Source organism: Meriones unguiculatus, chromosome 12, assembly GCF_030254825.1.
Source record: "Meriones unguiculatus strain TT.TT164.6M chromosome 12, Bangor_MerUng_6.1, whole genome shotgun sequence".
NCBI classification, from domain to species: Eukaryota; Metazoa; Chordata; class Mammalia; order Rodentia; family Muridae; genus Meriones; species Meriones unguiculatus.
Genome location: NC_083360.1, coordinates 91,559,309 through 91,570,752, shown reverse-complemented (window position 1 = coordinate 91,570,752; position 11,444 = coordinate 91,559,309). Strand labels below are relative to the sequence as shown.

The window sequence follows — 11,444 nt, the reverse complement described above, 5'->3', positions numbered from 1 at the left end:
TATGTAAACTATCATAATCAACACCAAGGTTTAGAGTATGAGTAGACACTATGCAATCTTAAGGTTGTTTCTGATTAAAATTCTCTATTCTCATACCAACAGGGTGCATTGGATTATAAGGGTGTGGGGGTATAAGCCTGGCTTTGAAAACAGCAGCCTGGAATGAACAATAGGATACCCCCCCTCCACTTTGTTCTTGAGATAATGTCTTGATATGCTTCCCAGAATGGGTTCGAACCCTCAACTCTCCTGTCTGAGCTTCGCCAGCAAGCTGGGATTACAGGTGTATCCTACAACACCTGATCCTCTTTCACCGTTAAGGGCAAGTTGCAGGAGGGAAAATAACTAAAACAAAACCCAAGTCAAAAGAATGTTGAGTGGACCTTACAGTTGACAAATCTCTTCTAGTGGGACCTCAGGGAACTCACGGAAGGAGCAACTGTGAGTCGGTGTGGAAGGCCGGAGCCAGGTGTGAGTGCAGAGGAACAGGGGGGTTAGTATGTACAGACACCAGGTTAAAAAAAAAAAATTAGTGCTGCAGCTTCGCCTTGAAAGCCACCAGGGGCAGTAACCTGGGCGGATGCATTCCCCTAGGAAAGGCTACAATTTATCAGAGCTGTCACACCTCAAGGCAGGTGAAGACAAGGAAGTCTCTTCTGATGAAAATTCTGCAGCAAAATTTTTTTTCTTTGGAGTTAGAAGGAAAGAGAAAACCCCAAACCAGTATGCGATAATTACTGTTTATGCAAATGAGTCACTAACCAAGAAAACAATGAAAATAAAAGGAACAAAATGAATTTTAATGGACATGTGCTTTAAGCATGCCAACAGACAACACACGGCTGAAGACAAACATCAAAAGCAAATCATAGTGCTATGATCGAACAATGGTACATGTGACCCCCCCCATACACACACATGTTGTTGCTTCTCTTTAGCAATTAGTTCAGAGTGCTTTTGTGGCCAGGCACATCTGAGACAATGAAATCAGGAAGTGAACGTGAACGCAACACGACAACTAGTAGCGCAGGAAACACCTGATTGGTTTACACGAAGCAACACCATTTTCTGAGTTCATTAGCACGAGTCTCTGCATCATCATCCAAAATAGTGAAATTGCTTTTTTTGCTTCTTCTAATACGATCCAATTGTTAATTAAAAACACAGACCAAAAATAGGCACAAGAGCAAACAGCACTCCTGTCTTGTGTGCTTATGTGGGTTTTTGTCTTTTGAATAAATTTGGTATCTGTCTGGATGATACAAAATTTAAACACACACACATATATGGAAAAATCATATATATGTGTGTATGTATGTATATATATACATACACACACATACATATACATGATCAATGGCATAATAAGATTTGGGGCCATAAAGACATGGTCAGGAGACCCTAGTGACTAAAGGGGGGGGGAATAGGTTGGTTTTTTTCCCCCCCTCTAAAATAAATTTGGATGTGTTTTAAGGCAGAGACCCAATAATGATGCGTACTAGCCCGGAACATAAGAAGCTTGATGTCTATCTAGATACCTATCTTCCATTATAGGTAGATAGGTATGTACATAGAGATTAGGAAAAACAAACAAGATGCTATATGATGTTATCCTGACAAAAGAAAAAAATGCATCATGAAATGAAAAGACAAATTAGACTCAGCTCATAGAAAACACATACCAAACAGTTCTGACTCCACCAACACAGCTAAATATGGCAAATGAGCAAGGGACTGTCTTGCAAGGCTTTGCTGTAGTGAGGGTTGGTTTGCTTTTGATCAGAACCAGGAAATCACCTCTTTTATCAGCTCTTATTCCTAAGAAAAATGGTTTCTGTTCAAATGTTTTCAATCCCTGCTGGTGGCCCGATAGACGCCAGCCTGAGGACTTCTTGCTAAACAACTCAAAGATTCATTGCAGATACAAGAGTTTCTGTCTACAGAGAGAGGCTGAACTTAACCGTGCAGGGCCAGGCCGCCTCTGTAAGTGCTCCTAGCACTCCTAGGCACGGGCCATTGAGTGTATCGTTCAAGTAATCAGGATGAACCAAAATGGCTTTTGTTCCATTTGCTTAAAAATGAAAACAGCTTGACAGCCTGAGGTCTCTGAGTGGACAGAGGGCTAATGTCTGGTGGGCAGGCTCCTACGACATGCTGAGAACTGCTGGCACCTGCCACGTCCTGAGTGCCGGCAGCGGGGACACTGACCAAGACAAGAGCGGTGGCAGCAGTCGGCGGCTGGACCGTGTGTTACACAGAAGCCTATAGTTCTAGGCTGAGGACTTGGCAGAAAAGAGGAATTATTGGGCTTGTACAAAGTAATGAATGACCCAACGGTCTCAGAACATTTGGGGTCCTGCTCCTAAAACTTACGCAGCTTCCCAGCGAGATCCAGCTTCTTCCGTGTTCTTTCAGTGAATGCATTCTCCATGGAATGTTACAGAGCGACTGCAGGCCTAACCTGAGTAGTCAATGTCTCCTTCCTTACCAACCAGTCCTTCTAGTTACTCAACTCCTACAGGTTAATAATACTTGTAAATAACACAGCATCTAGAGCAGAGACTGTGCCCTGTTAGCGTAACTTGGATATGCCGTACCTGTTAGATTCTAGTTTCTTCATTATGCTGTAATTTAATTTCAGTTACCCATATGAAATCTTAATAAAGGAAAACGCTCACAATAAACAAAAATTCAGTATGCAGCTTTGAGGCAAGGAGCATCCAAATAAACATAAGTTAAATGCAAACAAATATGAAATCAAGGAAAGCTATGAATTAAGTAAAAATTTTAACACTTCGGGTGATGTGGAAGCCAAAAGGTCAAAACCAACAGCGTGTGGCAGAGTGGTTCTTGACAAACGGTAGTGAACTTCACAGTCCAGACCACGGATGGTCACTGCCTGTCCGTCTGCTATTAAAGTTTTTGTAGTTTTGGTACGTTTGAGAGCGGTAACTAACCCGTGGAGATCCCTGCTCCGCCGGCAAACCATTCTGGGAAACTTGGTCTCCTTTGGAAGTATCCCTGTTAGGTGAGATTGGAACAAGGAGGAAAAGGAGAGAAGGGAAACAGAAAGAGGGGGAGAGAGAAAAAAACAAAAACAAAACAAAAAAGTGTGAGCACCCTTCTTTCACATAATGTCATGTTGTTATACTTGGCACTTTGTGTTTCAGACAGACTTCAGAAACAACCTTGGCCACCCCCCAACCCCAACATACACACATAAGTTCACTTCAGACATTTTTATGGAGCTTACAACACACCGATAGCCTTCTGCAAGTAGAAAATCAGTTCTCCCCATCACTGGCCTGAAATCTCAGTGGCGTCGCTATCTAGCGAGTCATACTGAAAAGAATGCATGTGTGTACTGGGCTATCCTCTACATTTCACTCTGCGGTGTCACTGTTATCAAATTAAAGTGCTCAACTGTTACTTGGGATGACTACATGATTCTAAATAGCATAAATGAAACAACGAACAGGAAGGCTATGTGGCCTGGCTCCACAGGCAAGACTTAGAACTGACGCTCCATGATCGCAATTGCCACTGAAACCAGCGCTCTACCCTCCTGCTTCCAGTGCCTCACCATTGCTGGGACTCAGCCTCCTCGGAAACCTTCGTGCTTGGCTCTGGAGATGGCGGCCGCCGCTTTCTTTCTTCTTCCTCTTGCTGTCTGCGCACTTCCAGTAGCTCCAACTAATGGAGAACAGGCTGCTGTTTATCAGGCCCTTTACTGCTTTTGAAACAGGTTCTAGACACCTGGAGACTTTACCCCTGGCTGGAAAATTCCTTTGGGTGATTGACTGCCCTCTGGGAATAGGGATTTTATTTCAAATCTGACTCTGCATCTCTTAAGGAGGCAAAGCTGCTGGAGGTTTTAAGCTGGGCTATCCATGAACTTTTGATAAAACCCAGCCTCGACCTACAGAAAGCCGTCTACACTGTAGAAGAGAGACGGGGAAGAGCTAAAGCCACAGAATAGAATACCTGAACTGAATCCTTACATACACTCAAAAAGAATTGTTTTAACTGACTCCCCAGAAGTACAGAAGTCAGAGTTCATTTTCTATGAGTATACATGTTTTGAAAGAAGAAAGATTAGTGCTCAAGCTCCACAAGAGATTATCTGGAATGCAGATGATTTAATGGTGGTCCAAGATCAAGATACGGTCTGATGTCCACTCGAATCCTGGGATTCACACAACAGGCAAAGCGCTGTGCCCAACACGGTGGCCACTTACCGTTGTCAGCCTTTCTAGGGCGGAGAATCTCTCATCCCAGGTTGCTGCAGACTTTTCAAATGCCTCGTGGCGCTTAATAAGCTTCTCTACTTCATCCACACTCTGGCCGATTTCGCGGCTGGATAGGTATGGCTCCTGCCCGAGCAGCCAGGCCTCAGCCACACTGGCATCCCTTGAGAACTGATGAACCTCCAAAACTGCACAGGGAACCAAGAGCGAATGTCCATCACGGGGCCACATGGCAACGCTGCCCTAAGTACAGCCATCTTATCATCTACGATACCAAAATGCCTCGCATGTAAACACAGTGAGCCACATGGGCACGAATGTTGCCAAGGGACACATTACTAAGGATGGGGTTAATTCGTTTTAATTGGGTTTTCACTTAACCTAATATATGAAAAAATTAAAAATACTATTTTAGCCTTTGGTATTTTTCTGTCTGCCAATTATAAATACAAATTAAAACTTATACATAAGCATATACTGCAAAAGTTTAAGAACATTTCTATTTTCTAAGAGCCGTATGTGGACAGCGGCTCTGAAGTGGACTTTATAGGCCTAGAATGTACTCAGGTCATATGGCTCTAATTCTAAGAAATAAGCTCCCGGAGCCCCACCAGACACACAGCCTACACACAGCAGACTACACACAAGAATCCACACAGCAGTTCATATCAGGTTGAAATCAGTTTCCTCATGGGGATTTGAGAGGGTAGAAATATGAGAAAAGGGGGGAGGCAGGGCCCTTGTCTTTCATGTGAGAAAAAGCTCTCCTCCCATTGCAGTTATGAGGAATGGATCAGAACCTGGCTTAGCAGAACTGACAACACAAGCTTTATTGCATCTCACTCAGCAGTGCCAGGGAAGAACTGACTTTGGGCAGTATCAGCGCACCCGGAGCAGGCTGGCCAGCTCATGATGAGGGCTCTCCCCTCATCATTAACCGAGAAGGAACTAGGGAACTGTCAATTCTTCAAGGTAGGTACCATGCAAGTCATCAATATAAACACAGATTATAGCCTGGTATCCAGTTCACAGCAGTCACGACACAGGTTTTGCTTTACAGAATGAAAGTGCCCCTGAGTTTTCAAAACCTGCAAATGAAATCCTTAGTAATGGAATAGCCCAAAACAGAACATCTGAGGGCTCCGGGCCCAACTGGGTCTTCTATATACCTTCAGTTTCTACAAAGAGTCTACAATATACAGGAATAAGGCTGGAATACAAGGACGGAGCCTAAAGTATCAACACAGAATTGAATTGAGCTGCTTTTAATGTTCAAACCAACCATGAAGTGCTTTCTGTAATACTGTACATGTTAAACCCAGCGAGGGCTCATAGTTCCAGGTAAACTGGGGTTACACACGTGTGTGTGTGTGTGTGTGTGTGTGTGTATGTGTGTGTGTGTGGTGTGGTGTGTGTGGTGTGTGTGGTGTGGTGTGTGTGTGTGTGTGTGTGTGTGTAGGGAGAGAGAGTTTATTTTTATTATTTTATTTTTTTTTGAGACAGGGTCTCTCTACATAGCCCTGTCTGTTCTTGGAACTTGCTATGTAGACTAGGCTGGCCTCGACCTCACAAAGATCCATGCGCCTGTGCCTCTTGAGCACTGGGGTTAAAGGAGTACAACACCATTTCCTGTACATTTTTATTATTCATGTATGTGTATGTTGATTTGGGTATAGGTGCCCACAGAAGCCAGAAAAGCCAGACGCTCTGGAGCTGAAGTTACAAGGGGTATGAGCCTTGGCATGATTGTTGGGTATCAAACTTAGGTCTTCTGGAAGGGCAGTAAGTGCTCTTAACTGCTGAGCCATCTTTTTAGCCACCCCCAAGAACTACTTCTCTCTCTCTCTCTCAGATCTATATATATATATATATATATATATATATTTATTTATTATGTGTAAAATAATGTATACCTGCATGCCAGAAGAGGGCACCAGATCTCATTATAGATGGTTATGAGCCATCTTGTGGTTGCTAGGAATTGAACTTGGGACCTCTGGAAGAGCAGCCAGTGCTCTTAACCTGTGAGCTATTTCTATAGGCTCCCTACCTACCAGAACTTCTTAAAAACAGTATTCAGCATGAATACACTGAGAAACATTTAAAACTTTAGAATCATTAAGTAATATCACATTAATTAAAGAAATGATTTGTATGCTGTCCACAGGTTCCTAAAAAGAACAGAAAGATAAAGGAAGTATGTAGTTCTTACTCAGTCTTAACCATTCCCATCGGTCTTCCCACTTGTCAATCATTTCTTTTCTTTTTTCCGTCAACTGCAGTAACTTTTCCTTGATCTGCATAAAAACAAGGGCCTTAATAAAACACTGCAACCTTCTGTCTTTCCCAGGTGGACGCTTTGACCATGAAAATTTAGTTTCCCCTCAGCTAAGAAGCACTAGCTTATGTGTGTCCTTCATGTCTTGGCAGAAGTGGTGGGAATTATAGTCAGAGATGCCTATAGGGAGGTAGTGAACTGTGCTTTGGGGCTCTTGAAACAGTAACAGTTTTGAAGAGAAGGACAGTAACACTGGCAAAACCTCGGCTTCTCTGAGAGACATCTATTCCTGTGAAGGATGTTACGCAAGGGACATCAGTGCCGTCACCCTAAGAGAGCCTGCACTGTCCAACAGAGAGGCCAAATGCAACACAGGGTTATGTGTTAACCACAGCAGTCCAATGAGGAGATCAGCCTATTTTTATACCTGGACCCTCAAAAATAATCTCTGGCCAAACAATTACTGGTTTGGGTCCTACAGTTTCATATAAGGATTACTCCATGCAGACAGGCAAGTTTCAGAATGATGTAAAGAAGTGTGCTCATTGGCATGTGTGTAGTAGACCCAGCTGAAGTAGGCACACAACTACACAGAATGAAAATATTACAAAGAACTCCAACTGCACTGACCATGTAGGCTTGAATTTTGTCATTCCTTAATATAGTACATTAATGATTTACCCAGGGTTAGGGATTACATGGGATCTAGAGATGTTTTGAAGTTATGAATAAACCCTACGCTATTTTACATAAGGTACCTAACCATCTATGGATTCTGCTATTCACAGAGGTCCTGGAACCAATCTGTGTGGATTGTGAGAAATAACTACAAAACATGGGCATAGAACAAGATCATTTTACATTCTGACACCAGCCAAGTTCATTCACGGCCCAAAGCAAAGCAGTGTCCTACCTCCTCAGAAGCATAGTGTTTCCTTGCCAGCAGGGTTTTCCCAAGTTCGATGCAAGTCGTAAAACTGTCATTCCGAGCATCAATTTCAGCTTTGATACCTTGATGATTATTCATTAACAGTTCAACAGAGGACACATCCCTTTAAAAAAGTAACATCTCCTTTAAGAGACCAAGCTTTTCAAATAAATACGTAGGTGTTAAACACATAATTTGAAGGAAACTGCCAGCCTAACTGTCCTTTTAGGGTTGATTCACAGCCCAAACTCAGGCTGAGGTCACTGGGACTAAGGCTTAGTAACATTTAACTCAGGACCAGCTACCTCTATTAACACTCCAAGAAAGGCATCTTTAAGTGCCTACAAGGAAACGCTAGATTTCTGTTCACATCTTTATCCTTAAATGCAGTGCAGGCACACACTCCTTCAAGAAGGCACAAACAAACAACAGCTAGTTGATGTCTCTGAGACAGAAAGAAATACAAAGCCAGATGTGGAACAAAGGACACACCTGTAATCCCAGCACTTGGGGGCTTATGCAGGAAGAATTTAGGTATGAGACCAGCTTGGCTATCACGTGAGACCCTGTTTCAACAAGCAAAGCAAAACAAGAGAATAAAGGCATCCCGGCATGGCGATGTGTACCTGTACGTCCAGAGGTAGAGACAGGCGTTCACAGCCAGCCTGAGTTAGTATAGTTAGCGAGTACTTGAGATGCTGTCTCAAAAATAAGATATTACAAAAAAAAAAAAAAAAAATTAAGCCTGTAACACAGCTACTTGGGAGGCTGAAACAGAAGGAGTACAGTTCAAGGCCTGCCTAGCAATTTGGTGAGAGCTTGTTTTAAGAAGAGGGTGGGTAGGGGAAGATCACAGTGGGGAAGTAGTTCAGTAACAGAATGCTTTCTCAGCATGCATAAGGCCCTGGTTCTGTGGCCACAGTGCACATGTGTATATGAGCTTGGTGGAAGGCAGCTTAGATTTTCTCAAGGAGCAAAATCGACAAGCTGGTCAAGGATACAGCTCCTTCTTAACACAAGAAGAAGGATGCACAGCATTTCACTTCTCAGTGGCAGGAGGAGCTGGCAGGGGTGAACTGTTGGCAATGTATGCCTCTATTTATCTACTAAACTTCATTGTTTTGAATGAAGCCAAACTAAAGGGAAGACACCAACCATTTCAGGTTTAGGACACTTTTGAAACAAATGTCAAGGGTGAGCATCAGCTCTGTAACATATATGGAAATGAACAGTGACTTTTAATATAACAAATAAATATGCAGAAAATAACTCGAAAAAGCCTGGGTGGGAAGGCCTGTGTGAGTGCGCAACACAGGGATGCGCAAGTGAGAGCTTGGGGACACGGCGCCACACCCACGGCTCCTTGGTGACAGCAACGGTGTGGTAGACAACCGGAGCAGCGGAAGCTCTTTTCCCAACGTCCACACCTCAGGCTGGCAGCCTTACCGTGGCTTCTCCTGGGCTTCGATCTGCCGGATGACGTCTTCCATCCAGAGCATGAGGTCACGCACCATGCTGAAAAAGCGGAACTTGTCTCCTGTGTCCACCAGCCGCACCCTGCGACCCTCACAAGCATCTAGCAGGGACTTCCAGGCTTCCAGGACCTCGTTCTCCCGCTTCTGGATGTCATCGGCCTTGTCCCCTGCATAGGCTGCCTGGAGGCGCGCTGCATCCTCCTGCAGCTGCCTCACCTGTGAATTGCAGGGGAGAGGGGGCAGGTTTCACTGCTGCGGCCTTGCCTACCACCCCTTCCCTTCCTTACCTACGCTTCACATAAACAGCAATGGGGGGTGGTGGGGTAGGTTGTTGGGTCTGTGACCCCTGACAAGTTCTAGTTCACCGGATAGAGCCAAGTCACAAAACTCCAAACCCCTGAATGTTACTAAGTACTGTTCAAACAATAAAACAAATGAAATGCCACAGAAACAGACAGGATTGCTAAGGAAGGTTCTCCAGAGGTGGCCTGAGACATGAAGACAGTGTTGGGTAGGGACACATCTCCATATATTCCGAGATAGAAACACCCTGACTGCCTGGGTGTGTTGGCACGCATCTATAATCCTCAAACTTGAAAAGCAGAGGCAAGAGGATCAGGAGTTCAAGGTCATCCTCAGCTATATAGTGAATTCCAGTCCAGCCTGGGCTACATGAGACCCTAATCTAACAAAAGATGTGTGTGTGTGTGTGTGTGTGTGTGTGTGTGTGACAGATGGCTCAGCAGGTAAAGGCACCTGCCATATAAGCCTGATGAGTTGAACATTAGAACACACACAATGGCAGAAGGAGAGGCCCAATGCCACAGAGCTGTCATTTGACCTATACATGTACACCTGAGGCATGTGCCCCCACAACACACCAAACATTGTTTTAAAAGTGCACACAGTATACTTAACACTCTACCTCTTGGGCCAAAGGGCGAAAAACAGACTACCACTTTAAGTTACAGCTGAGGTTTGCCACTACAGTAGAGACCAGTGACAATTTTATACTTTTCTTCTGATGTGTAGCCCTGGCTGTCCTGGAACTCACTATGTAACCAGGCTGGCCTCAAATTCAGAGATCCACCTGCCTCTGCCTCCCAGAGTGCTGGACTCAATATGTGCTCCAGCACACCCAACTGAGTAGCTTATACTCAGGTGCCCGTTTTCATTGTGTTGACTATGAAACACTGAACGTATCAGCAGTCTGAAATCATCTGGTAAAACTGTGACCAAACTCTATAGTCCTGAACGAGCCTTTCCATGTGATGGCTGTTAGGGAGGTATCTGAGGAAGTGAGGATCTTACAGAGACAATGAGATGGGGACACCATATGATTTGAGAGAAGGTGGATTACTGACTCTTAACTGTAGAAAAAGACTTTAAGTGGTGGCAAGAACATGAAGTTTCTGAAAAAGCTCCACAAAGAACCAATGGGGTTTGATTGCACGGTGATTTGGTTTTCCCATTTTACGAATCTTTGGGAAGCAGTCTCTAACAATGAATTACACTTAAGGCAGGTAAAGATTATCACGAGCTGGTTGTACAAAATTACTTCAAAATCAGCTTTCCTCTCTTTCTAACCATCATTTCCTGTGCCCCTGGTTACCTTTTTATAGGCTCTCTCAGTAAAAAGGTGGGAGATGCTAGCGCAATGGAAGCCCACACAACAATTTGCCGCTGCTTTGGCCACTCAAGACTGTTACCGCATTGACTCCGCCCATCCCACTTGTTCTGCTCTCTTGTGGAATGGAAACGGTGGCAGGTCAAGCTGGCATAAGAGAACACAGCCAAGCAAGACTAGGAGCATGCGCCGAGGGGCCTTCTTATGGCTCTAAATTATTTCTGCAGTGATATGGTGAGGTGGGTGGAGTCCAGCAGACTTGCAGGAGCTGGCTTCTGTTCTATGGTTATTAAGCCTATTTTCACGAGGAAAAGGGATTTAATGAAAAAACAAGGAACAGGCCTGACCATATCTTAAGCCTCCTACAGTTCTAAAAGTAAATGGTTTTATAAACGAGAAGGACCTATTTCTTAGTTGTCTGTAGGCCTCTCAAAATTGTCCCTCAGCATGTGTTACATAACAATAACTGGAACATCGGGAAACTGAGGCATAGAGAGGTAAATTAATTCACAGCCACAGAGAGCACCAAAACTAAGAATCTGTATGAAGGTCAGAAGATAATGGCAGTTAGCGGGATCCCTCCACACAGTAGGTCCTAAGTACTGGCGCATGGTGATGCTGACACCCTCTATATGCAACTGAATCCAGCAGGGCCAAGTATGGGCCTTTTTGGTAGGGAGAGAGGTTAAGTATTTGCTAGAACATAGCCTCTGCCTGTTCATGTTCCCATCGGGTTGCTTGATCCTAAGATAGCAAGCAACACTGCATCCATATCCAAGAGAAACTGTACAGTCACAGCCAAAACATATTCCACCTGGCCTTCTGCTGACCCTCACTTGTAATAAATAAGAGCAGAATTCCTGACCTGCTCAGGATTTAAAAACTTTAG

At 44.1% G+C, this 11,444-nt stretch overlaps 1 protein-coding gene across 5 annotated transcripts in view; it reads right to left on the bottom strand.

Annotated features, from left to right (window-relative positions):
- The window catches only part of Sptbn1 (spectrin beta, non-erythrocytic 1), a 162,786-nt gene that overhangs the window by 6,291 nt on the left and 145,051 nt on the right, over positions 1–11,444 (bottom strand). For 4 of the 5 annotated variants that reach the window (XM_060366189.1, XM_060366190.1, XM_021646916.2 and 1 more), the window contains 6 exons: positions 8,900–9,144; positions 7,439–7,577; positions 6,460–6,544; positions 4,239–4,435; positions 3,584–3,693; positions 2,958–3,021 (listed from right to left, as the gene is read on the bottom strand). In XM_060366189.1, coding sequence (XP_060222172.1) covers positions 2,958–3,021; positions 3,584–3,693; positions 4,239–4,435; positions 6,460–6,544; positions 7,439–7,577; positions 8,900–9,144 — 840 coding nt within the window. Of the gene's footprint in view, positions 1–779; positions 1,614–2,957; positions 3,022–3,583; positions 3,694–4,238; positions 4,436–6,459; positions 6,545–7,438; positions 7,578–8,899; positions 9,145–11,444 lie in introns of those variants that run through there. The other variant, XM_060366191.1, reaches the window with a different exon arrangement.